Consider the following 24,841-nt stretch of genomic DNA (forward strand, 5'->3'; position numbering starts at 1 on the left):
TCAGTGGAAACTCACAACTTCTACCTAGCCAGTTTTTATGGGCAGGGCCTGGTCCTTGCAAATTGAATCTTAAAGCAGCCAGAGTATGCAGAAGCTTGAGAGTAAGTGCTTTGAGAATAACTCTTGTTATTACATTTTTCCCATATTTGGCAGTTTGCACTCACGGTAGTGTAAAAGATCAGAAACTCTACCTGCAAAATTTCTTAATACTTTTACCAACTTCTCTGATACATGCCACAAACAATCGTGAGGTGCTTCCAGTACTCTTGGACTGGCCTCAAGAAACAGTCGCCCCACCCAAAAAATAAAGAAGCCTAATTTTAAATGCTTAAGCCTCACATCTTGTTCTTGAGACAGCAGCGCCTGCCAAGTATTTATGGTCGGGAGAGGTGGCATCTTCAAACAGTAATATTGTATCTTTGAATTTCCTCTGTCAACGGTGTCTGATGTGCTCCAGGGTGTGATTAGAAGCTCTGCAGTCACACTATGGGTCTCCATCTCTGGAGAAGCATTGACCATGAGTGATTCTCAGGCGATTGATGGTCATCCACTGTTTGTGAGGAAGGCTTGATCCTGCAGCTTCTACTGACACTCGTTGTGCATGAATCTAAAGTTAAGATGCAAGTACAACAAACAATTAAGAAGGCAAATGTTGGCCTTTATTGCAAGGGGATTGGAGTATAAGAATAAGGAAGTCTTGCTCCAATTCTATAGGGCTTTGATGAGACCACACCTGAAGTACTGTGCTGTTTTGGTCTCTAGACCCAACGAACATTCACTAGATTGATTTCTGGGATAAGAGGGTTGTCTCATGAGGAGAGATTGAGCAGAATGGATCTATATTCCCTCGAGTTTGGAAGAATGAGAGGTGATCTCATTGAAATGTATAAAATTCTTAAGGAGCCCGACAGGAGATGCTGAGACAAAAACAAGAAATGCTGGATTCACTCAGCAGGTCTGGCAGCATCTGTGGAAAGAGAAGCAGAGTTAACGTTTCGGGTCAGTGACCCTTCTTCGGAGATGCTGAGAGGCTGTTTCTCCTGGTCCTCGAGTCTTGTGTTTAATAAATTAATTATTTTGTCATTTAAATTTACCAACGTGACAAATTGAAGTTTCTCTCTTCACTTCAGATGTTTTTATGTATTTTTTTAACATTGACCATTAAGCACTGTCCCAATTCCTGACCTGAAAAAACTGCCCTGCCCCTTACAACAACCTGACCCACCCCGCCGCCGCAGACCTCGCCCCCCTGGAATAATCCGCTCAGCCCCGCCCCGCCGCCGCAGGCCTCGCCCCCCCTGGAATAATCCGCCCCGCCGCCGCAGGCCTCGCCCCCCCTGGAATAACACGCCCCCCCCCCCCCCCTCCTGGAATAATCCGCCCCGCCGCCGCAGGCCTCGCCCCCCCCCCTGGAATAACACGCCCCGCCGCCGCAGGCCTCGCCCCCCCCCCCTGGAATAACACGCCCCGCCGCCGCAGGCCTCGCCCCCCCCCCTGGAATAACACGCCCCGCCGGGAAAAACACCTCTCCGCATGCCCCGCCCTCTGAATTAACCGTCTCTCGGTTCAAATCTGCGCGCGCTGAGGCTGCAGTTTCCGGTGGAGTGGGCAGGAAGTGACGCGCGGGAGCTTGTTGGCAGCGGGGGAGGAGGAGGATTGAAGCTGAACGCAGTTGTTGGAGGTATGTAGCCATATTGAACTTGCTTTCCAGCATCTTTAGCTATTTGAAGCGGGATGTGGGCTGGAATTGGAGAGGAGGTTTCGCGCTAACTGTCCCGTCTTGCGTTACCAGGGTCGGCGGGAATCACGTGTCCATATTGGGAGATCACGTGAATCCGGGAGGAAGCAGCAGGAGGTCAGAACCATGGGCAGTGAGTATAGAGCCAGAGAGCGCCATTCGCCATCGCCCGGCCAGAGAGGCTGAGGGCTCCATTCATCACCCAGCCCCTACCCATCCAGTGAGTCTGGCAGCTCCCTTCACCCTTACCTACCCAGAGAGGGAGAGGCTGGCAGCTCCCTTCACCCTTACCTACCCAGAGAGGGAGAGGCTGGCAGCTCCCTTCACCCTTACCTACCCAGAGAGGGAGAGGCTGGCAGCTCCCTTCACCCTTACCTACCCAGAGAGGGAGAGGCTGGCAGCTCCCTTCACCATTACCTACCCAGAGAGGGAGAGGCTGGCAGCTCCCTTCACCATTACCTACCCAGAGAGGGAGAGGCTGGCAGCTCCCTTCACCCTTACCTACCCAGAGAGGGAGAGGCTGGCAGCTCCCTTCACCCTTACCTACCCAGAGAGGGAGAGGCTGGCAGCTCCCTTCACCCTTACCTACCCAGAGAGGGAGAGGCTGGCAGCTCCCTTCACCCTTACCTACCCAGAGAGGGAGAGGCTGGCAGCTCCCTTCACCCTTACCTACCCAGAGAGGGAGAGGCTGGCAGCTCCCTTCACCCTTACCTACCCAGAGAGGGAGAGGCTGGCAGCTCCCTTCACCCTTACCTACCCAGAGAGGGAGAGGCTGGCAGCTCCCTTCACCCTTACCTACCCAGAGAGGGAGAGGCTGGCAGCTCCCTTCACCCTTACCTACCCAGAGAGGGAGAGGCTGGCAGCTCCCTTCACCATTACCTACCCAGAGAGGGAGAGGCTGGCAGCTCCCTTCACCATTACCTACCCAGAGAGGGAGAGGCTGGCAGCTCCCTTCACCATTACCTACCCAGAGAGAGAAGCTGGCAAATTATGGATTGCCATTCATGTTCTCAGGACGTCTCAAACTGTTTTACTGCTAATGATTACTTTTGAAACAATGATTATTTTGTAAAAATGTAATCTGAATCCCTTTCATATGTATTCATTGCAATACCTGAGATGTCTGTCGCATTTGTCGAGTAATAGCATAAAAAAAATTAATTTAAAACGTCTGCTGTTAATCAGGTAATCATTGACTTTTGATGAATGGCCCAGTCCTGAGAAGTAGCTTGTTAAAGGGCTGCACACATTAAGAACATGTGATTTTTGCTTATTTTTAAAATAGCCTATATGAGATGTATATTCTGCAGCTTTAATGGATTGTATTCTTAATACTGTTGTATCGCTGACATTGTTGATCTGACAATTAAGGTTTAATCCCACCTTTGAATTTAAGAACAACTCCTGTCAGTGGGTGCACTATAAATGAAGGTACTTGGTCGTGCATGGTACAGCTGAACCCATTCTTTCCCTTATATGCAAGATTTTATTAATGCACAATCCAAGTTGCACACAGGGACAGGATCCATCAGTCCTTTTAATACCTCCTGCATTGTGCTTCAGCTCCATTATTTTCTTCCAACTTTGCTTTTAAAAAAGGAATTCTCTCTGGTTCCTTCTACAACATTGTAAGCAAAGAGGACCTGGCAATATTTTTGTTTGCTTCTGTCCAGATTTTCCATTGATCTGTTTTGTTTCCAATCAACTGACAATAGTGACCAGAGAAGGGAAAGTTTTGTTGAAGAATTATCCCAAATGCAGTGTTTATACGCTAAAGGGGTCATATGGGATACATAATTTTTTTTGGTTGCTTGAAATGAGTATTCTTGTCTATTGCAGTTAAATTTTTAGAAGTCATCAAACCATTTTGTGCTGTTCTACCTGAAATCCAGAAGCCAGAAAGAAAGGTAAATGTGATTTTAATTCATGTTCTTTTGAATTTTACATCTCGCCCACATTTCTCGTAATTGTTGCTGGATACTGTGTGTTCTAGTCTTTCACCAGATCAGTGCTGGTTCCTCAGTATTAGAGTATCATTTTCAAAGAGTACTTTTTTTCTGGATGGGTGTGGTGAAATTGGCTCATTGTTCTTTCTCATCTGAAACTATCCAGCATGCCTTTGAACACAAGTTACAGAAACACTTACTTGCCAATCCTGCTATCTGTTTGAGGCTGTAAGGGACAGCAAATACAGAGTTAGTGTGCAAGTCAGCATTAAATCAGCTTTATTGACAAAAACTGGCACTTTCCCTTGTGATTCACCAGAGATTCATCATCTTGCATGAGGCTTTAGGGAAGATACTGAGCCAGCCTGTGGTTTGGGGAACTAACAGGGTCAGTTTTGGAATTTGATTGGCTGTGTTTTTGACCTAGGAATGGTACATATTGGTGGAAAAGTAAAGCCAGCTTAAAAATATAAATATCAAAGAAGCATCTGCATTGATTTGTGCTGTGTCTGCTATGGTCTGGTACTGATGATCAAGAATTTCACTGTCCAGCCTTCCTTCAAATAGAAATAGATCACATTGTACACAAGTTCTTTAAATGCAACATTTTAAGTTTGCAGCAGATGACACCAAACAGGGGGCCATGGCTCTTCATTAGTAATAAGATTGAAACCAGCTGTATTTTTTGCACTAGAAAGAGAGATTACCAAGTGCACATGGAGCCACATGATTTGCAATTTAAAAATAGAGTGACTCCTGCCAACGCAGCACCTGCTGACGTCATCAGAGTGCTCCAAGCTGTGCATATGCGCAGCTACATCCTGCCAGTTCTAAGTGGCACATGCACGGGATGGCATCATGCAGCACCAACATCATCGCGTGTCCGCGCCTGGTCCATTTTTGCGCATGCACAATAAAGCGTCATCGGGTATCCAGCCCCCGAAGTGGCTGAATGGGAGACTTTGAGGCTGGAGCTCAATCCCTGTCACTCACTCCCACCCCACTAGCCTTTCTCCCCCTCCTCTTGGCAACTTGCTCAAGGCCTCAACGCTTCCTCCCCTCGGCTGCTCTCAACAGACCTCGCTGCTCCCCTCCAATCCCCTGGCCGATTGTTCCTCGCTTTGCACCACCCCACTCCAGCCGCTCGCTCCCGCTTCGTCCCCCTCCACCCCACCCCTCCCCCAGCTGCTAGTTCTAGGCCGCGCCGCTTTCCCCCCCCCCCCCCAGCCGCTAGCTCCAGACCTTGCTGCTCCCCCCGCCGGCCGATTGTTCCCTGCTGTCCTGTCGCTCGCTCCTCGCTAGTTCTAAGCCACGACACTTCCCTCCTCTTGGCCACTCACTCCTATGTCTCCCCTTGCGGCCCTCCTTGCTTCTTCGGGCAGTGTATGATGATTCATCAAACGTGGGAGCAAGTGGCCGGAGGAGGGAAGCGGCACAGTCTAGAGCTAGCGGCTGGAGCGGGGAACAATCGGCCAGGGGGGTGGGGAGCAGCGAGGTCTGGAGTGAGTGGCTGAGGTGGGGAGGAGGGGGAGAAAGCGAGTTGCCGATGGGGGAGAGCAGCCAGTGGGGCAGGAGCTAGTAGCTGCGTTTAGGTGAGATCAGTCTTGGTCAGTCATATAAACAAATCACCATAACGAATTGGCAGCACATTTTATATTCTGCCTGATTTTCTTTTCCATCGATCGGGGTGCCAATTCACTATCTTCCAATGGAAATTCAATCATAAAATTCCTTTTGTATTTAATAGGATTACTGGAATATTAAATGGATCTGAGGATTACAGTTAGTATCCTATAACTACATAGCATATTACTGGGCTTCCATCCAACTTAATATAAGGTTAGTTTGCTACAACGATCGAGCCATAAGCATTTCCTGTGATAAATTGAGCAGTGCCATCTTTAATCCTGGCAGCTGCCTGAAAGTCACAGACACTGACGTTCCAGTTGAAGAGCCTGCATTTGCGCACGTTCAAGTACTGTGCCACCTAGTGGTTGCGTTGTCAGCAAACTCAGCCTTAAAAATAACCTATTGGTAAAGCAAGGCGGTTCCTAAGAGGATTAGTGAGTGACTTGTAACTTGGCATTTATTGCTATGCTCCGCCCGAAGAAGCAAGGAGGGCTGCAAGGGGAGACGTAGGAGCGAGTGGCCGAGAGGAGGGAAGTGTCGCGGCTTAGAGCTAGCGGGGAGCGAGCGACAGGAGAGCGGGGAACAATCGGCCAGGGAAGTGGGGGGGGGGGGGGGGTGCGGGGAGCAACAAGGTCTGGAGCTAGCAGCTGGGGGGGAATAATTTGTGCTTGGTAACCAAAACAGTGTAGTGAAGTAGCAGTTCTGCATAATGATACCTTGCTCACATTGGACATGATCCTGTGCATTGTCAGGATGACATTGATACAAATTCTTAGCAATTTATATGTAACTGAAAGCTGCATTCATATTTTTACATTGCTATAATAGAGGTGATGTTTCAGCTCTACCTGCTGAATTAGTTTTAGGCTTATTTACATCAAGCACGTGTTTATTTGCTTATCTAACTTGCTTGAGGTATGGTATTGCATTTAAGCGTGTAAAAGTCCTGTTTCATGGTAGTCATTTGGTCATCAACATAAAATATTTGAGTGGTTCAGAAATAGTCACTAGCTATCATTTCCTAGCTTCTTGCATTACTATTCTCAGCTACTGACCTGTTTGTAATGCGAATTAGAATGTTCATAATTCCTCCTGCTACGATCTTCCTATCCTGATTTGCAGCTACCTTTACTAAAAAATATTCAATTATAATTGCATAGATATCTATCCATAGAAATTAGAACATGCTACTGTGTCTAGTACTACTAAAATCTGCGACAGAAGGGAGGAGTCACAGATCATGCTGGCAACGCGAGGAATTCTTAAAAACTGCAGATGACATGATGAGTGGGTCAGTAACTAAATTTTAATGAAAGAAAGGCCAGAGATCAGTACTAGGGTCTAGTTTGCAGATCCTTGTACAGTTCCTTTGGAGTATTCCTTATAAAAAGTTTAAAACTCTAACTCAAAAGGTGGATGTTGCCTATTCTCTATGTCTGTCTTAGCTGTTGTGTCTAGCTTTTATTTGTGCCTGTTAACACTGTTGCATTTGTAAATTTGTGTGCAAAAAAAAGTCCAACTTCTGATTTTACCAGTCTTATCCAATCATCCTCTAGTTGGCTAAGGAAAGCACAGAAAATAATTCTACAGTTTACTCCTTTTTCATTTGAAATCACTTAATTGTAATTAATTGTGTTGTTTCTCAAAGTACTTAATTTGAACTACTGGATAATTCGAAGGAATAGATTGGAATTGATTTCAAGAGTCACTTAAAGGGGAGAAAACTTAATTAAATATATTAAAACTTCATACAAACACCCAAGTCCAGCATAAAGTCGCAAACTGACTAACAAAAATCTTTTTGTCATGCATTATATAAAGGGAATAAAGACAATTATTTGCATTTGCAGCATAGAAGGAGGTCATACAGCCTGTCATGCTGGTGCCGGATAACATACAGAAGAAATCTGCAGGAGCATATTTGCAGCTTTGTAATGTCAGTGTGGTTCAGTTGGTAGCATTCTCATCTCTGAGTCAGAAGGTTAGGGGTCCAAATTCCACTGCAGGATTTCACAAAAATCAAGACTGTCGCTCCAGTGTAGTACTGAGAGAGTGCTGCACTGTCAAAGATGCTGTTTTTCTGATGGGTTGTTAAACTGAAGCCTTGTCTGCCCTTTTAGGTCATTGTAAAAGATCCCACAGCACTATTTTGAAGAGCAGCAGGGCAGTTATCTCTGGTTTCCTGGCCAATGTTTATCCCTCAATCAGTATCCCAGAAATAGATTATCTGGTCATTATCACATTGCTATTTGTGGAAGCTTGCTGGGTGCAAATTGGCTGCCATGTTTCCCACATTACAATAGTGTCTACGCTTCTGAAGTAGTTCTTTGGCTTGCTACGACCTCAGTAGAGACTATTAACTTTAAAGCAAGAGATATGAATTTCCCAGTGATCAGTTAAAGAGTCACATGGAAAGATTTCATGTTTTAAGACTTTTGCGATAACAGCTAAACTTAAAAAATTAAACATTAACTAAACAGTGCTTAATTGGGAGCCAAAACACTAAATTGGAGAAAGGTATTTCCCATTAATTTATTAACACACTCAAATCCCACACCACATTTCGACATTACACAGTGTCCTCCAGCAAAAAGATAGCCATGCTGTTAAAAATCCCAAACTCCTCCCCTGTCTCTCTCGGCTGCCAGCTGACTGCTGGTCCTTGTTTCTTCCTTTCAGTCTCTAGGCCTAGGAAAACCTGTCAAATTAATGCAGATCAAAACCCAAAAATCATTTGCCTTTGACAATTCTCACAGATTATAAGTCTAGCCATAGCAAAACCACCTGGACCTTCTTTTGTTTTCAAATGTTAAATGCAAATTTGAGTTGTAATTTTTTCGAGCCCCTGTCTCCCTGTTTACAATCCAAGTCTGGGAGAGCGAAACCCATTGTCTTTTAGATGTTCAAACCTTGCACCCTGCTTTCAAAAGTGTATTTGATCTGGGTTCCTTGTTCTCCTAGCTTATCTCGAGGCAGAGTTTGTGTGAGGTCACATGTTTCCTCTGAATGTCCATTTTACACTGCATTAAAGATCACAGTTTTTAAACATAACCATACTAAAAAAATCAAGTGTTCATAACTGGCTGTCTATGCTTTGGGACATCTTGTTGTGAAAGGTGCTATATAAATAAGTCTTTTTAGATTCCTAGTTCATCTTTCGACAAACGAAGCAGGATCTGATCTATAGCCCGAATTACAATTAATCTTTGAATTCACCCAATGTTTACTTAACATCAATTAGACTTTCTATCCATAAAGTGACACGCACCTTCAGCAGAAGAATAATGCATTGCATTTTATATGCTATAATGTTCCTATGCTTCTAGAAACAGCACATCCCCTGATATAGTGTGAACAGTGGCACAGGAAATTCCCTAAAGCCAGTCTCCCATCTGATTGACCTGACTACAGCACATTCATTGACCTGAAAGCGACATGCCAGTTGCACACAGGTACAAATTTAACAGAATAACATTGTGCATTATGTGGGAGTATGAAAAACTCTTCCCATCCCACCCTCATTGTTCCCCATGGTACAACCACCATCTTCGCTCCCTTAAGCCCAAGGCAGCAGACTTGAACATATTTGGCACATGACTGGTTTTGCTGTTGATAGTCGGATCTGGCTGGACAATAACAGCATTATTGGGTCCTGCTTTCTCCTGCCAAAACTGCTGAATACTCTAGGATTATTCTGAAATGCAAAGCTAGCCCCTACATTATTTTTGCACTGTCAATTGTCTCCTTTTAAACCCCTTTTTCCTACCCAGTTTGAATAACTGTTGTATATTAGGTGAAAGGACAAAACAAGCAATTATGAAAAACTGCCTGTTTTGTTGAATTTTGAAGACAATTTATTTTTCGCATCTCTATTTATTTCATAGATCCAGTTTAGGGAAAAAGTATTATGGACGGCTATCACACTCTTCATTTTCTTAGTATGCTGTCAGGTGAGTGCAATATTTTTAAAAATTCAGGTAGCTTCTTTCAATTACAAATGACTTTTGAAGTATACTAACATCTCGTCGTTGCTTGTAGATACCGTTGTTCGGCATCATGTCATCAGACTCTGCCGATCCATTCTATTGGATGAGAGTTATATTGGCATCAAACAGAGGTAGGTTTAATATATAGCTTTTAACAACTATTTAAACCATTCATGGGTTGTAGGCATACCCTGGAGAAAGTTTACAAATCACGCTGTTAGTGCATAAAGAAAGGCTCATCAAGTATCAGCTATGGAATTAAATTAAACCTTCCTTTCCTTGAGCTATTTTGCTAAACAAAAAGCTTGCTTTATTATAGACCCTCATTACATCTCTCAAATATACCAAACAACTTCATATACAGTTCTAAAGTGCAGTCATTATTAATTACACAAATATAATTGGGTGCACAGAAAGATCCCAGTAACAGCTTTGAGATAAGTGACTGGTTAATCTGGTAGTGTTGATTGAGGGAACAGCATCAGAACTTGCAAATAGAGAAACAAGTTAGTCGAGGCCCTGTGTCGTGAGGGAATATAATTAGATCATTCAACGTTTGTACCTCTGGAATTATTGATAACTTATTGGTTGCACTGTGCAGATTGATGAAGTACTTAAACAATATTGCTTTAAGTTCAATTAAAACTGCTTATCGCTGTGATTTCTCATTTCTCACTGAACTGATGGTGTTTGCAGGTACCTTAATGGAACTGGGTATCTCTCCAATTGTAACATCTGGTCTAATTATGCAGTTGCTTGCTGGAGCAAAAATCATTGAAGTTGGTGACACACCGAAAGATCGAGCACTCTTCAACGGAGCTCAAAAATGTAAGTGTTTAGAATTCTGGCCGAGATCAGTTTTGAGGAATGGATCCTATTAATATCTCTGGATGGACCAGACTGGCTTCAAGCTTGGTATCCGATTCGACCCTGAGTTGAGATACCAATCCTATCTCCTCTCCATCACAAAAAGAGTGCCAGCCATCACCTCCATAATATGGCAAGGCTTCACACCAACTCTGTCTGTCTGCTGCTTTAGCCATAATTCATGCCTTTGTCACCCTCAGAACCATCTATTTCAGTGCTTTCCTGACCTCCCAACCTCTGCTGCTGGGCCACCCAACACTTCAGATTTAAAATCATCAACCTTTTGCTTACATCCCTTCATGGCCTTGCCTTTCCTAATCTCTGTAACCTCCTCTAGCTCTTCAACACCCCTCAAACTTGCCTCTGACTGGCCTCTTGAGCATTCCTTCATCCCACTTCACCTGCAGGTTCCCCTGCAAGCCACAGACCATCCTGATTTGGAACTATATCACCGTTCCTTCACTGACGCTGGGTCAAAATCCTGAAACTCTCTTCCTAACAGCACTGTGGTGTACCTACACCCCAAGGACTGTAGCGGTTCAAGAAGGCAGCTCATCACCACCTTCTTGAAGGCAATTAGGAATGGGTAACAAATGCTGGCCTCTCCAGCGACGCCCACATCCCATGATCGAATATATTTTTTTAAAAAACCCTTGGCAGCCATACCCTCAGCTGCCTTGCTCCTGAACTTTGTATTTCCATTCCTAAACCCCTTCACCACCTCCTCCTTGTTTAAGGCCCTCTTTAAATGATGCCTCTGACCAAGCTTTGTCACCCTTGTGCTCTGTGTTTAATTTTCATTACACCATTGGACCTTTATTTCTACATTAAAAGTGGTATATAAATGCAACTTGTTCTACCACATAACTTGCAAAGTGTTGTATGTTTGACTTTCTTGGATAATTTTAAGTAAAGCACTTTTTTGTCTTTTGAGGGACAATTTATAGCAACCTCAATATGTTGAGCTTTCAAAAGAAAGCAAAATATACCATATGCAAATGATTTTGAAAGATTGTGGCAAGCATTTAAAATACCAGTACAAATTTTGATCTATTTGGGTTACTAAGGTGGATTTTCTTTCATTTTTTTGCCTCAATCTCTTCCACTTAAGTAATTTTCTTTTATACTGGGCATTAGAGTATAGTTCTGGAGTAGTTGATTTTGAACATTTGCACTTTCACTGCAGTGTTTGGGATGATCATCACCATTGGTCAAGCTATTGTATACGTAATGACTGGCATGTATGGAGATCCGGCAGAGATGGGGGCTGGCATTTGTCTACTGATCATCATACAGGTCAGTGCTTCAGGCTATACATAACTAATGCTAAAAGGGGAATTTTATGGGGGTGAACCACTGTTCACAGTTGGTAGGAAGCCTCACCCACTGACAGAGTAGGAAAATCATGCGTAGTGCATGCCCAGTTTCTGTATCATTAGTGTGAACTTTATCACCTATTCCTGAGGGAGGGGAGTGTGCAGAGTTTGTTCCTTGCGTTAACTGTTTGTAGCCTATCCCCTTTAGTAGATGGATTCTTGTTCCTTTCAACAGTTTGGTTAGTTGATCCAAGAACTCCCAGTCTTGGGAACTAACTACGTGCCTCGTCCCAGCTAACACCCTCTCAGTTTTCTTTTTGCTTGCTGACCTGGCTGATTTCCCTGAAGCTCTTATCAGCTAACAGAAGGTGGCACAGACAGCATTGGTGAGCTGCTTAAAGAAATTGAGAGTCCACCTACTGTCAAACCACAAACATGAGACATACTGTACCCTTCTACTCCACTGCTGCTAGCTAGTATGACAATAGGGACAGCTTCAGACCCAAAGCTGTTTGATATGTCGCTGCAGTCACACATGTTTGTATCTAAGCATATCATAGAATACTTACAGCACAGAAGGAGGCCATTTGGCCTGTCATGATCCTGCTGGCTCTTTGCAAGAGCACTTGGCTAATTGCACCCCGGCCCCACCCTTTCCCTGCAGATTTTTTTTTTTCCTTCAGATGCTTATCCAATCCCTTTTTGAAAGCCACAATTGAATCTGCCTCCACCACGATCTCAGGCAGTGCATTCCAGATCGTAACCACTTGCTTCTTTTGCCATCCAGCTTAAATCAGTCTGGAACCATTCTTGTAAATCTCTTCTGTCTGTCGAAAGCCTTCACATCTTTCCTAAAGTACGGTACCTAGAATTGGACACAATACTCCAGTTGAGGCCAACCCAAAGTTTTATAAAGGTTCATCATAATTTACTTCCTTTCGTACCCAATACCCCTGTTTATAAAGCCCAGAATCCTGTATGCCCTATTAACTTTTTTTTAACCTGCCCTGCCACCTTCAGCAATTTGTGCACCTGTACCCCCTCTTTCTGCACCCTCTTTAAAGTTGTACCCTTTATTTTATATTGCCTGTCCTCGTTCTTCCTACCAAAATGTATCACTTTTCACTTCTCTGCATTAAATTTCATCTGCCACGTGTCCACTCATTCAACCAGCCTGTCTGTCCTCTTGAAATCTATCACCATCCTCCTCACAGTTCACAATAATTACAAGTTTTGTGCCATCTGCAAATTTTGAAATTGTGCCCTGTACACCCAAGGCTAGGTCATTAACACATATCAACACATAGTGCTGACCCCTGGGGAGCCCCACTGTATATCTTTTTCCAGTCTGAAAAATAACAGTTTACCACTACTGTTTCTTGTCATTCAGCAATTTCATATCCATGCTGCCACTTCCCCTTTTATTCCATGGACTTCAACTTCGCTGGCAAGTCTAGTATGTGGCACTAGTATGAATTTCCAAAGTACGTTTGATATACACCACATCATCCTCATTACCCTCATCAACGCTCTCTGTTATCTCTTCAAAAAACTCAATCAAGTTAGTTCAACATGATTTGCCTTTGGCAGATCTGTGCTGGTTTTTCCTAACTAATCCACACTTGTCCACGTGAGTGTTAATTTTGTCCCAAATTATCTTTTCCAAAAGCTTTCTCAACTGAGAAACTGACTGGCCTGCAGTTGCTGGGTTCATTCTTACACCCTTTTATGAGAAAGGTGTAACATTTACAATTCTGTAATCCTCTGGCACTACCTTTAGGGAGGCGCAGTGGTTAGCACCGCAGCCTCACAGCTCCAGCGACCCAGTTTCAATTCTGGGTACTGCCTGTGTGGAGTTTGCAAGTTCTCCCTGTGTCTGCGTGGGTTTCCTCCGGGTGCTCCAGTTTCCTCCCACAGCCAAAAGACTTGCAGGTTGATAGGTAAATTGGCCATTATAAATTGCCCCTAGTATAGGTAGGTGGTAGGGGAATATAGGGACAGGTAAGGATGTGGTAGGAATATGGGATTAGTGTAGGATTAGTATAAATGGGTGGTTAATGGGCGGCACAGACTCGGTGGGCCGAAGGGCCTGTTTCAGTGCTGTATCTCTAAATCAAATAAATCAAAGCCTCTGTATCTAAGGAGGATTAGAAAATTATGGCCAGAGCCTCCACACTTTCCACCCTTACATCCTGCTTGCAGCATTCTCTGATGCATCCCATCCGATCCTGGTGGCTTATCAACTTTAAGTACAGCCAGCCTTTTTTATACCTCCTCTGCCTAATTTATTATGTAAGCCTGGATGTGAATTTATGCAAAGATGAGAAACCAAATAAATTTAATTTGAGTATTGCAAGGTGGAAATGAGAAATGTCCCCAAAATGTTGCAAATGACTTTTAAAACAGTTCAGTTTTTACTAGAATTTACTGTACATCCTTGTAAGACTACTTAAAAAAAAATCTTTATTCTCACTTGTATGCATATAGCAGAACTTTTGATAGCTTTGTAGTGGGATTGGTGATGACCAGTATTGGCTAAGTGCTCCAGAACATTTTTTTTCACTCTCTCTCTCATTGCTTCCTTTAGGTGTTTTGGTTCTGTATTAAATTATGGCAAATTTTATTTGAATAAATTGTATCTGAAAATTTGTTGTAAATATCAATGTAAAACAACAATTACATGAAAGGGAGGGATAATTATATGGGAAAGCTAGATAGATCTTGTGCCCAAAATACTTTGTTAATCTGTTAACTTGGTGTCAAGACTTTGTGTTTGCTTGATGTATTTTCTATCTTGCAGCTATTTGTCGCTGGGTTGATAGTACTCCTGCTGGATGAGCTGCTGCAGAAGGGTTATGGTCTGGGATCTGGTATTTCTCTCTTCATTGCCACAAACATCTGTGAAACCATCGTTTGGAAAGCTTTTAGTCCTACCACCATCAATACAGGCAGAGGTAAGCTGTGGCCTTGTATTTTGCTGGGGAGCACCGATCCAAGAATCACAGATTTCGTTCTTTTAAAGAAAAAAATATATATTTATAGTTGAAGCAGTACAAAATGAGGCCGGGAACCTTTTGTGACTCAAAATCATCCATATGGTTTTGTCCAGGCACTGAATTTGAGGGTGCAGTGATCGCTCTTTTCCATCTGCTGGCAACTCGACAAGACAAGGTTCGAGCTTTGCGGGAAGCTTTCTACCGACAGAATCTACCCAATCTCATGAACCTCATTGCCACTATATTTGTGTTTGCTGTTGTTATCTACTTTCAGGTAAAGTTATGTCTGGAAGAGGAGAGTGTCATTTTAAATCCTGTTTTCTGCTCATCTACTTCATAAAGTTCAAAAGAAGACAAATTTGTGTTGTCTGATTCAGATCTGGCTAAGCATTTGCCAAAAAAAAAGTAAACTGCTAGAAAATAATTTGTAATGTCAAAGTGATACTTTTGTGAATGTCGTTCACTTAACCAGCATCAGCTTGGCTGCAACTGTAATTAATCTTAACTTTCCATTTAGATTGGTTTAGATAACCTTTGTAACCCTCCTTGTGGTTTATTGCCCAAATATCTAGATTTAGATTATAATTCTGTACCTCGTATCCTAAATATTTTTCAAATGCAAGCTTTCAGAAATTCAAGGACATGGCAACTTTAAAAAAAAAACTAATGGGGGTGAAAAAGATGGGCAGACTTGACCTGTAAGGCCATCCTGAGCTCATGTTAGGCAGTACTTTTCATATACTGGAGGGATAATCTGCTGTTGAACATTTCCTGTGAGTATGATGGGGGAACAGTGAATCAAATAATTCATGAGCAACAAAGTTTTGTATTGGTTTTGTGGTGCAAACTCTGTAACCGATAAGGACTCTCTTCACTACGTGTGCATTTTAATGTTCACTAAATGTGTTTTCCCCCGGCATTTATAAGTTTTTATTGTCAAGAGACATTTCGCAATCTTGTCATAAAGTAATGATTTTTATCTTGCTGCCTACATGTGCAAACTTGTTTGTAATGCTATTTCACTCTTGAACAGATCATATGCTGCACATTTGGCAATGTATGTTTTAATGGAAATTTCAACATAAAACCCATAACATTTTGTTATACTCCAGTGTTGTATATTTCTTAAATTGAGTTACTGTCTTTGAAATGTTTTCAACCCTGAGTGTCATTGGCTGGCTGCCATATGTACCTAGCAGTGTACTGTTACTGTTGGTAAGTATTTATTTGGTATGGTTACAGAAAGTGATGTGGGCTGTCATAGACCTGGAGTATGTGCCCCAAACATTGGCAGGGTGATGGTTTTTTTTCTTTTATGCTTAAATGTCTAAATAGCTGCTAAATTATTTACTTGACAGGGATTCCGTGTGGATCTGCCCATCAAGTCAGCTCGTTACCGTGGACAGTACAGCAGCTATCCTATTAAGCTGTTCTATACATCAAACATCCCCATCATTCTTCAGTCTGCTCTTGTATCCAACTTGTATGTTATCTCCCAGATGCTGTCTGTTCGATTCAGTGGCAACTTCCTAGTCAACCTACTGGGCCAATGGGCTGTAAGTATCAAGCTGCACCTATTTGTTAAGAATATTTGGTTGTAATACTTCTGTGAAGATCAGTCTTAAAGTTATGCATTCACCATTAGCACAGCTATTTGAAAAAAAAAGATCATTTTAAGATGATCTCGTTCAACAAGATTAACTCTTAAAAACAAAATCAACTTTCCCCCCCCCCCCCCCCACCCACTTTGTTCTTCTAAAAATGCTGTTCGCATTACAAGACTGGCTTAATGTTACTAGTAGGCTCTCGGAGCAAACTTGCATTCGTTAAGTGCCTTTAACAATCTCAGGATGTGAAAGCATTTTACCATTTTAGCAATGCACATCATTGAAGCATCCTGGGTTAAAGCTATTACTTGATGGTTCTCGGTGACAGTATTGCAATCACTGTGACCAGTGATTTGTTACTGCTCAGACATTTTCATTGATACTGTGAATTTTTATCTCAAAATGGCTACTCGAGTGCTGTAAATCACAATGTTGTGCTTCTCCAAACTACTTAGCCTAACGATTGCTAAATAATCCAAAGTAATCTTCTGCCATTTCCACTCCACTTTATTAGTGGATGTCTGCCCTCAGTTCCAGGTAACTTCAGCATTACTTTACTCTGTATCCAAGACTCTAGTTTACACATTAAGACTTTCACAAACAACTCTGCTGTTAACACTCACCAGCCTCATGATTGCTGTCACACCAGTTTACAAAATTCAACCTTGTTAATTTCTAAAAACCACTTGAGGCACAAGATGGTTAAACTCTTTATTTTTCCTACCTGCTTTTATTGTCTGTGTTCTTGTGGTTTTGAAGCTATACACTTCACATTTGACTGTCACTTCTAGGATGTGAGTGGAGGTGGGCCAGCTCGCTCATACCCAGTTGGTGGGCTCTGCTATTACCTTTCCCCTCCGGAATCCATCAGTGCTGTGTTTGACGATCCCATCCATGTCACTGTTTACATCATCTTTATGCTTGGATCATGTGCTTTCTTCTCCAAGACTTGGATTGACGTTTCTGGTTCTTCTGCTAAGGATGTAAGTAGTGCTGAGTTGCGTTATCAACTTGGCTTATCAACTCTGGGTCAGAAGACTTTGAGATTGAGCCCACTGCAGAACACACACTAGAGCATTAGCCTAGATGGTAATATCAAGGGAGTGTTGCATTATGTGAACTGCTATCTTTTGTATGCAATGTTAAATAGAGGACCTATCTGTCTGTTCAAAAGGTTATTAAATAGACTGAGAAATGCAACTCTGGAAGGAAGAGATCAAATGGGACAAGTGCTTCGAAATGGATCTGTAATGAAATTATCAACTAAAACAATTTTTTTTCTTCGTTGCAAGTATTCTGTAGACTTTGTCAAGAGTATTTATTTAGAGATACAGCACTGAAACAGGCCCTTCGGCCCACTGAGTCTGTGCCAACCAACAACCACCCATTTATACTAACCCTACAGTAATCCCATATTCCCTATCACCTCCCTACACTAGGGGTAATTTACAACGGCCAATTTACCTATCACCTGCAAGTCTTTTGCATGTGGGAGGAAACCGGAGCACCCGGCGAAAACCCACGCAGACACAGAATCGAACCTGGGTCCCTGGAGCTGTGAGGCTGCGGTGTTAAACCACTGCGCCACTGTGCCGCCCATATTTACAAGATTTACAAGATCCTTCCCAGGAGTGTTCAGTTTGCTTTCACGAGTCTTAAATCACAGTCCAGTGAACTAGTGTTTAGTTTCAAGTTCTTTTTAATAGTGATTTTGAGCAAAATTTATAGGGAGTTGTACATTATTAAATTTCAGACTTTGAGGCAGGTTCAGGATATATTGGTACTCCAAGGTACTTGACATTTGTGCCTGTGTGTATTCTGTTGCTCTTGCTCTCGCACTCCCCAGTTCCAATGATGTTCACCATCAGAAAGGTGCTGGGCAGTTTCTCCCTCCACAGGGAGTGGTGGTGTGCTTGTATCTCCTAAACACCATCTTGAAGCCTGCATTGGGAATATCTGAGCACCACTAGACCTGTAAGCTGAGGATGGTGTGAAAGCAATTGGGAAGTGTAACAGAAGTTCTATCTTCATAAAAGGAGATACCAGAGGAAACCAGCTCGGCCTGGTCTGTAGCATTCCACCAAGGTCTAAGTTTCTATTGCTAGCAGTGTGGTAAAGGAAGTAATCTTTTGCGGAGAACTAAATAAATGTTAAATGACTTGCCTTTTTTTCAGGTTGCTAAGCAGCTTAAAGAGCAGCAGATGGTAATGAGAGGCCACAGAGAAACTTCAATGGTCCACGAACTCAATAGGTCAGTGTTAACTTTTTGGGTTGCATTGCATAATGGTGCAGTTCAAAATTCCGTAACCAGGGTGGAAATGTGAATTTGAACTCGTGACTAAATGATAAAAACTGAAATTTAAGCATGTCATCAGGATAGTGTATTTTGAGGGAGAAATGTAGGAGCTTCTGTATTATAACTGATCCTACCATTGGGTTTAAATTCTTTAATTTTATTATTCACTTTGTGCACTGAAACCTTATGATAACTTGGAAAACCATATAGTTGTGACCTGGGATCCACTTTTGTATGAGAGGAATCCAATTAGCTCATTAATACCCCTTGGGGATTACAATGCAGTGCTGCAGTAACACTAACAGTTTATATATCTGTCTTCCCCTGTTTTTGGAGGTGTTGCTTGGACACCCAACACCTATTAATTGTGTTAAAATTAACATTTCTTTATCAAATACTAACATGGCTTTTGTAGTTAGTTGCAATAACTCATAAATTGCATGTCAAAAACTAGGGTTCTCTGGCATTGTAAAAAAAAAAAAGTCCAGCAGTAGGTGCCCACCTCTAGGGGACACCAGTAAAGCAGTCCACACAGTGCATGGTGCTTCAACATATCCTTGGTCATCCACTCTTGAAGATGAAGTAATGTTGACTCTGTTTAGTGGTATACTACTGGACCTGTACAAGAGGATGCTGCAAATAAGTATCAAACATCCTGGAACAATTATGCGAATAGTGCTTTGTTTTTAGAAATATTCAGTTTGGCGGGTGGAGGGGGGGAAAATCTTGCAATTATGTTCCAAGCACTTTACCGCTATTGGATTACTTTTTGAAGTGCAGTCGCTATTTACATAGAGCACTGTTATTAGTAAGCAAAGTGAGAACATGGGAATGAGGGTAGATGGCTTGAGTTTGGCCTGGTACACAAAACACAATCCATTTTCATTATACAAAAGCAAAATACTGCAGATACTGGAAATCTGAAATAAAACAAAGTGCTGGAAATACTGAGCAGGTCAGGCAGCATCTTTTTTTATTCATTCATGGGATGTGGGCATCGCAGGTTAGGCCAGCATTTATTGTCCATCCCAAGTTGCCTTTGAGAAGGTGTTGGTGAGTTGCCTTGAACCACTGCACTGCTGGAGTGTAGGTACACCCACAGTGCTGTTAGGGAGTTCCAAGATTTTGACCCAGTGACAGTGAAGGAAAGGCAATATAGTTCCAAGTCAGGATGGTGTGTGGCTTGGAGGGGGACTTGCAGGTGTTGAGCTTCATGAGTGTTGTTGGAGTTGCACCCATCCAGGCAAGTGGAGAATATTCCATCACACTCCTGACTTGTGGTTTGTAGATGGTGGACAGGTATTAGGGAGACAGGAGGTGAGTTACTTGCCACGTAATTCCCAGCCTCTGACCTCTTCTGGCCACAGCATTTATGTGGCTGATTCAGTTCAGGTTCTGGTCAATGGTGACCCCTCCCACCCCCACCCACCCAAGTTGTTGATAGTGAGGGATTCAGTGATCGTAATGCCATTGAAAGTCAAGGGGAGATGGTTAGATTCTCTCCCGCTTGAGATCGTCATTGCCTGGCACTTGTGTGGTACAAATGTTACTTGCCACTTATCAGCCTAAGCCTGGATATTGTCCAGGTCTTTATGCATATGAACATGGGCAGCTTCAATATCTGAGGAGTCGCAAATAGTGATGAACATTGTGCAATCATCAGCGAACATCCCCACTTCAGACCTTATGATGGAGGGAAGGTCATTGATAAAGCAGCTGAAGATATTTGGGTCTAGGACACTACCCTGAGGAACTCCTGCAGTGATGTCCTGGGACCGAGATGATTAACCTCCAACAACATCTTCCTTTGTGCTAGGTATGACTCCAACCAACGAAGAGTTTTTCCCCCTGATTCCCATTGCTAGGGCTCCTTGATGCCATACTCGGTCAAATGCTGCCTTGATGTCAAGGGCAGTCACTCTCAGTTCAACTGTTTTGTCCATGTTTGGGCCATGGCTTTAATGAGGTCAGGAGCTGAGTGGTCCTGGCAGAACCCAAGCTGAGCGTCGGTGAGTAGGTTATTGCTGAGCAAGTGCCGAGTGATAGCACTGTCGATGACCCCTTCCATCACTTTGATGATTGGGAGTAGACTGATAGGGCGGTAATTTGCTGGGTTGGATTTGTCCTGCTATTTGTGCACAGGACGTACCTGGGCTAGTTCCCACATTGCTGGGTAGATGCCAGTGTTGTAGCTGTAGTGGAACAGCTTGGCCAGGGGCACAGCTAGTTCTGGAGCACAGGTCTTCAGTACTATTGCTGGAATGTTGTCAGGACCTATAGCCTTTACAGTTTCCAGTATCTTCAGCCGTTTGTTGATATCATGTGGAGTGAATCAGATTGACTGAAGACTGGCATCTGTGTTGCTGGGGACTTCAGGAGGAGGCAGAGATGCATCATCTACCCAGCACCTCTGGCTGAAGATGGATGCAAATGCTTCAGCCTTTCCTTTTGCACTGATGTGCTGGGCTCCCTGATCATTGAGGATGGGGATATTTGTGGAGCCTCCTCCTCCTGTCAGTTGTTTAATTGTCCACCACCATTCACGACTGGATGTGGCAGGACTGCAGAGTTTAGTTCTGATCCGTTGGTTATGGGATCATTTAGCCCTGTCTATTGCGTGCTGCTTTTGCTGTTTGGCATGCAAGTAGTCCTGTGTTGCAGCTTCACCAGGCTGACACTTCATTTTCAGGTATGCCTGCTACTGCTCCTGGCATGCCCTCCTGCACTCTTCATTGAACCAGGGTTGGTTCCCCAGCTTGATGGTAGTGGTAGAGTGGGGGCTATGCCAAGCCATGAGGTTACAGATTGTGGTTGAATACAATTCTGCTGCTGCTATTGGCCCACAATGCCTCATGGGTGCCCAGTTTTGAGTTGCTAGATCTGTTCAAAATCTATCCCATTTAGCACGGTGGTAGTGCCACACAACATATTGGTGGGTACTCTGTGAAAACGAGACTTCGTCGCCACAAGGACTGTGCAGTGGTCACTCCTACCAATCCTGTTTCATGTTGATGTCTTTTCATCAGATCAGTTCTGATGAAAGGTCATCAACCTGGAACTTTTAACTCTCTTTTTCTCTCCCCACAGATGCTACCGGACCTACTGAGTATTTCTAGCATTTTCTGTTTTTCTTCCGTTTTCATCGTTGCTCGTTAGGGATGTTTCAGATGTAATCCCATCGACCAGCATCAATAAAGTGTGCAATTCATTAAAAACATATATTGTATATGGCTCTGAGCAGATGCAGGAAAAGAAACCTAAAGATATAGGTATTAGGAAAATTAGATGAATGGGAATCTACTTGGATTTTAAACATAAGTGCACTGTAATCCTTGTACCCATGCACTAACATTTCCTTTCATGATATTTTGCTTTGGGAAGTAGTCCAGTGCTACAAGCCGTAGAAAATGGCTAACTAGTCTTAGCCATGCTAGCTGTAAGATTAACTTATCCAGACTTTCAATTGGCTGGTGCATGCTCTATATTTAATAGATTATGTAAAGTATGATTCAATTTAGGATCTGAAACTCTGATAATGAAAAAAATCCTATTTTTAGTAAACTATTGTCAGCAACGAAATCAGTAAGGTTCACTTTTGTTTAATATCTCAATGGTTAAACCTACTGTCATCATAAAGTAAGAACTCGGATTTATATAGCACCTTTCACAGCTCGGGACATCCCGACGTGTTTTGGAGCTGATGAAGTGCTTAAGTGCAGTAACCTTTGTAATGTATTTAATTAACTGCCAGGTATGCTATTGAATCATTTAAATCTTGATCAGACAGCATTTTGTTTTGAAACGTACAACTGTTATTTGTGGTTAAATTTAGTTACGTATTTTTTAAAAATTTATTCCAAGGTATATTCCTACAGCGGCTGCTTTTGGTGGACTTTGTATTGGAGCACTTTCAGTTCTGGCAGATTTTCTGGGAGCCATTGGATCTGGAACTGGAATCCTGCTTGCTGTTACTATCATCTATCAATATTTTGAAATCTTTGTGAAAGAACAGGCAGAAGTTGGAGGCATGGGTGCATTATTCTTTTAAATTGCCAAACTCCGAAGGGTTTATTTATGGAAAAGGGAAGTATTTTTTACATTGTACACCATTTCTGTGTAAAGGGAATTTTTTTTTTTGCTTATCCACTTAAATGTTTTCTTCCCCCTCATTCTAGGTATTAAACTCTGCCTGTGTGCAGCATACTCCTAGCTGCCTTAACCTTTTATCACTCTTCAGTGCTATTTAGTATCAGCAGTGCTTTGAGGCATTATGACCACCTACTTTTACAAATGTGTTCAAGCATGCCAGTTTCACTTTACATTCAGAGATATTTCATTTAAATTTAAATAACTGGAGAAACCTGGGTGAGTTGTGAATTTCAAGCTGCTAATATGAAATAATTGAAGCTCAATGTTTTACATGTAAAAGTGATTTTCATTTTAGTGCATCATACATTTTAAAATTTTACATTACAATCCAGACTGATACAAATCAGTATACTTGAGTGGCATTCTGAAACTGCCTAATAGCTTATGCCTAGATCACAGGCCCAAATCGTTTGCCCTGTATCTGGCAACAAATCTGTGCCAACCTCATTCATAGGGACTACTGCTTATGTGTATGAAGACCATGTACACTACACTTCATTTTATTTATTATGTACTAATGTAAAGGTGAAAAGTCAAAATTAAATAAATGTATTGGTGCCTGAACAGGTAGAACTTGTGTGCACTGAGATATTGAGACAATTGTGTTAATCTTATCGTAAGTTGGTTCTTTTTAATCATCTCAGCAAAGTTGGAGACAACACAACCTTTTGAGTTTGTTAGAAAATGTTTAATAAATGTTTGTTACACTAACTGTTTTTTGTATTGCTTCAAATTGAGCATTCCTACACATGCTACACTAGAATCATCAAAATTTATTGTACTCTAATTTGCTTCCTTTCTTACCTGTATTTGGTTGGGGTACAGATTTGTGGGGTGCCAGTATTGCATATCATGTCATTTTTCATGAGTCTAGACAGTAAACCCCAGACCCAAAGCATTGTGATTGGCTCTTAAATGCCCTCTGAAATGGCCTAACAAGCCACTCAGTTGTATCAAACCGCTACAAAGTCCAAGGAAAGGAATGAAACTGGATGGACCTCCAGGCATTGACTTAGGCACCAAAAATGACCACGGCAAACCCAGCTGGGGGCTTGTGCTATCATTGGGAGAGCTGTCCCACAGACTAGTCAAGCAATAGCCTGACATTTGTTTGCAAGGTACGATTCTGCGTATGACTGTCCCAGACACCAGCCTCACCATCCCTGGGTATGTCCTGTCCTACCAGCAGGACAAACCCACCAGAAGTGGTGGCACGCTGGTATATAGTTGGGGGGGGGTGGTTGGTGGAGTTGCTCTGGGAGTCCTCAACATTGACTCCAGACCCCATGATGTCTCATGGCATCAGGTCAAACATGGGCAAGGAAACCTCCTGCTGATTACGACCTACCGAACCCCGCCTCGGCTGATGAATCAGTGCTTCTCCATGCAGAACACCAATTGAAAGAAGCAGAGGGTAGCAAGGGCAGATAATGTAGTCTGGGTGGGGGAACTTCAATGTCCATCACTGAGTGGCTCAGTCGCACCACTGGTGACTGAGCTGTCTGACTCCTAAAGAACATAGCTTCTGGACTGGGTCTGTGGCAGATGGTGAGGGAACCAACAAGAGGAAAGAACCTACAGGACCTCGTCCTCACCAATCTGCCTGTTGCTGATGCATCTGTCCATTAAAGCCTGGCTACCTGACCAAACTCGACTACATGTTTCAGGTCGGGTCTATATTCTGTGTCCAGCGTTCGGGGTCGGGCTGGACTGTACTGTTTAGCTTTGGCTGTCTTGGTGCTGCTTGTCATGTCTGCTTATGTGAAAACCAGAATATAAATACATATGTATTAAAACTTAAGTGTGACATTTTTAAATGAAACTTTTCACATGATTTAAAAAAAAATTTAAATGTGGGAACATGTGTTTTATTTTTCCAGACTGGTTTTAAGTCTGGAAATTTTTGTGAATTACAATTGCCTTAGAAATGCATTTAAAATGACATTAGCATATGAAATTCAGAAGCACAAATTAGAGGCTGCCTTCTCTGCTCATAGGAAACCCAGGAGTAGATTAAGGTCCATTCATATTTCAGGTACAATGGCTTCCAAAATAGTATGCCAAATTTACTGGATAATTTGAGTAACAGTCATGAGTTAAAATTAGCCTCTAAAGGAATACTAATGTCTCATTTTATACATAACTTGTGCTTAAAATATAATTTATGAACTTTTGTTTTAACATTGCAAGTACAGATTTGGAAAAATAGCTGTCGTGGCCTGCCCAGACGACCCTGGTTGTAAGCATGTTGATGGGCCGAAGGGCCTGTTTCTGTGCTCCACAAATATCCCCACCTGCAAGGCGGAGACCA

The 24,841-nt window shown here is 42.7% G+C and overlaps 1 protein-coding gene across 4 annotated transcripts; it reads left to right on the forward strand.

Annotated features, from left to right (window-relative positions):
* The first annotated feature begins 1,585 nt into the window (after positions 1–1,585).
* On the forward strand, positions 1,586–23,094 carry LOC137384887 (protein transport protein Sec61 subunit alpha). Of its 4 annotated transcripts, XM_068059542.1 has the most exons (13): positions 1,586–1,681; positions 1,793–1,871; positions 3,578–3,645; positions 9,198–9,263; positions 9,352–9,430; positions 9,996–10,127; positions 11,353–11,462; positions 14,283–14,436; positions 14,592–14,752; positions 15,837–16,034; positions 16,877–17,068; positions 18,260–18,336; positions 22,243–23,094. In XM_068059542.1, the coding sequence occupies exons 2-13, from the start codon at positions 1,865–1,867 to the stop codon at positions 22,427–22,429; spliced, it is 1,431 nt and encodes a 476-aa protein (XP_067915643.1). In that variant the 5' UTR covers positions 1,586–1,681; positions 1,793–1,864; the 3' UTR covers positions 22,430–23,094. The 4 variants fall into 4 exon arrangements, with proteins under 4 accessions (XP_067915643.1, XP_067915647.1, XP_067915645.1 ...); XM_068059546.1 differs by lacking the exon at positions 1,793–1,871 and having other exon boundaries at positions 1,605–1,681; XM_068059544.1 differs by lacking the exons at positions 1,586–1,681; positions 1,793–1,871; positions 3,578–3,645 and adding an exon at positions 5,504–5,523.
* The last annotated feature ends 1,747 nt before the right edge of the window (positions 23,095–24,841 follow it).

Source organism: Heterodontus francisci, chromosome 27 (genome assembly GCF_036365525.1).
Source record: "Heterodontus francisci isolate sHetFra1 chromosome 27, sHetFra1.hap1, whole genome shotgun sequence".
In the NCBI taxonomy this organism is placed as follows: Eukaryota; Metazoa; Chordata; class Chondrichthyes; order Heterodontiformes; family Heterodontidae; genus Heterodontus; species Heterodontus francisci.

Coding starts and splice junctions, on each gene's coding strand:
- LOC137384887 (XM_068059542.1), top strand. Junction 14,437..14,591: donor CACCATCAATACAGGCAGAG/GTAAGCTGTGGC, acceptor GGTTTTGTCCAG/GCACTGAATTTGAGGGTGCA. Junction 18,337..22,242: donor ATGGTCCACGAACTCAATAG/GTCAGTGTTAAC, acceptor ATTTATTCCAAG/GTATATTCCTACAGCGGCTG.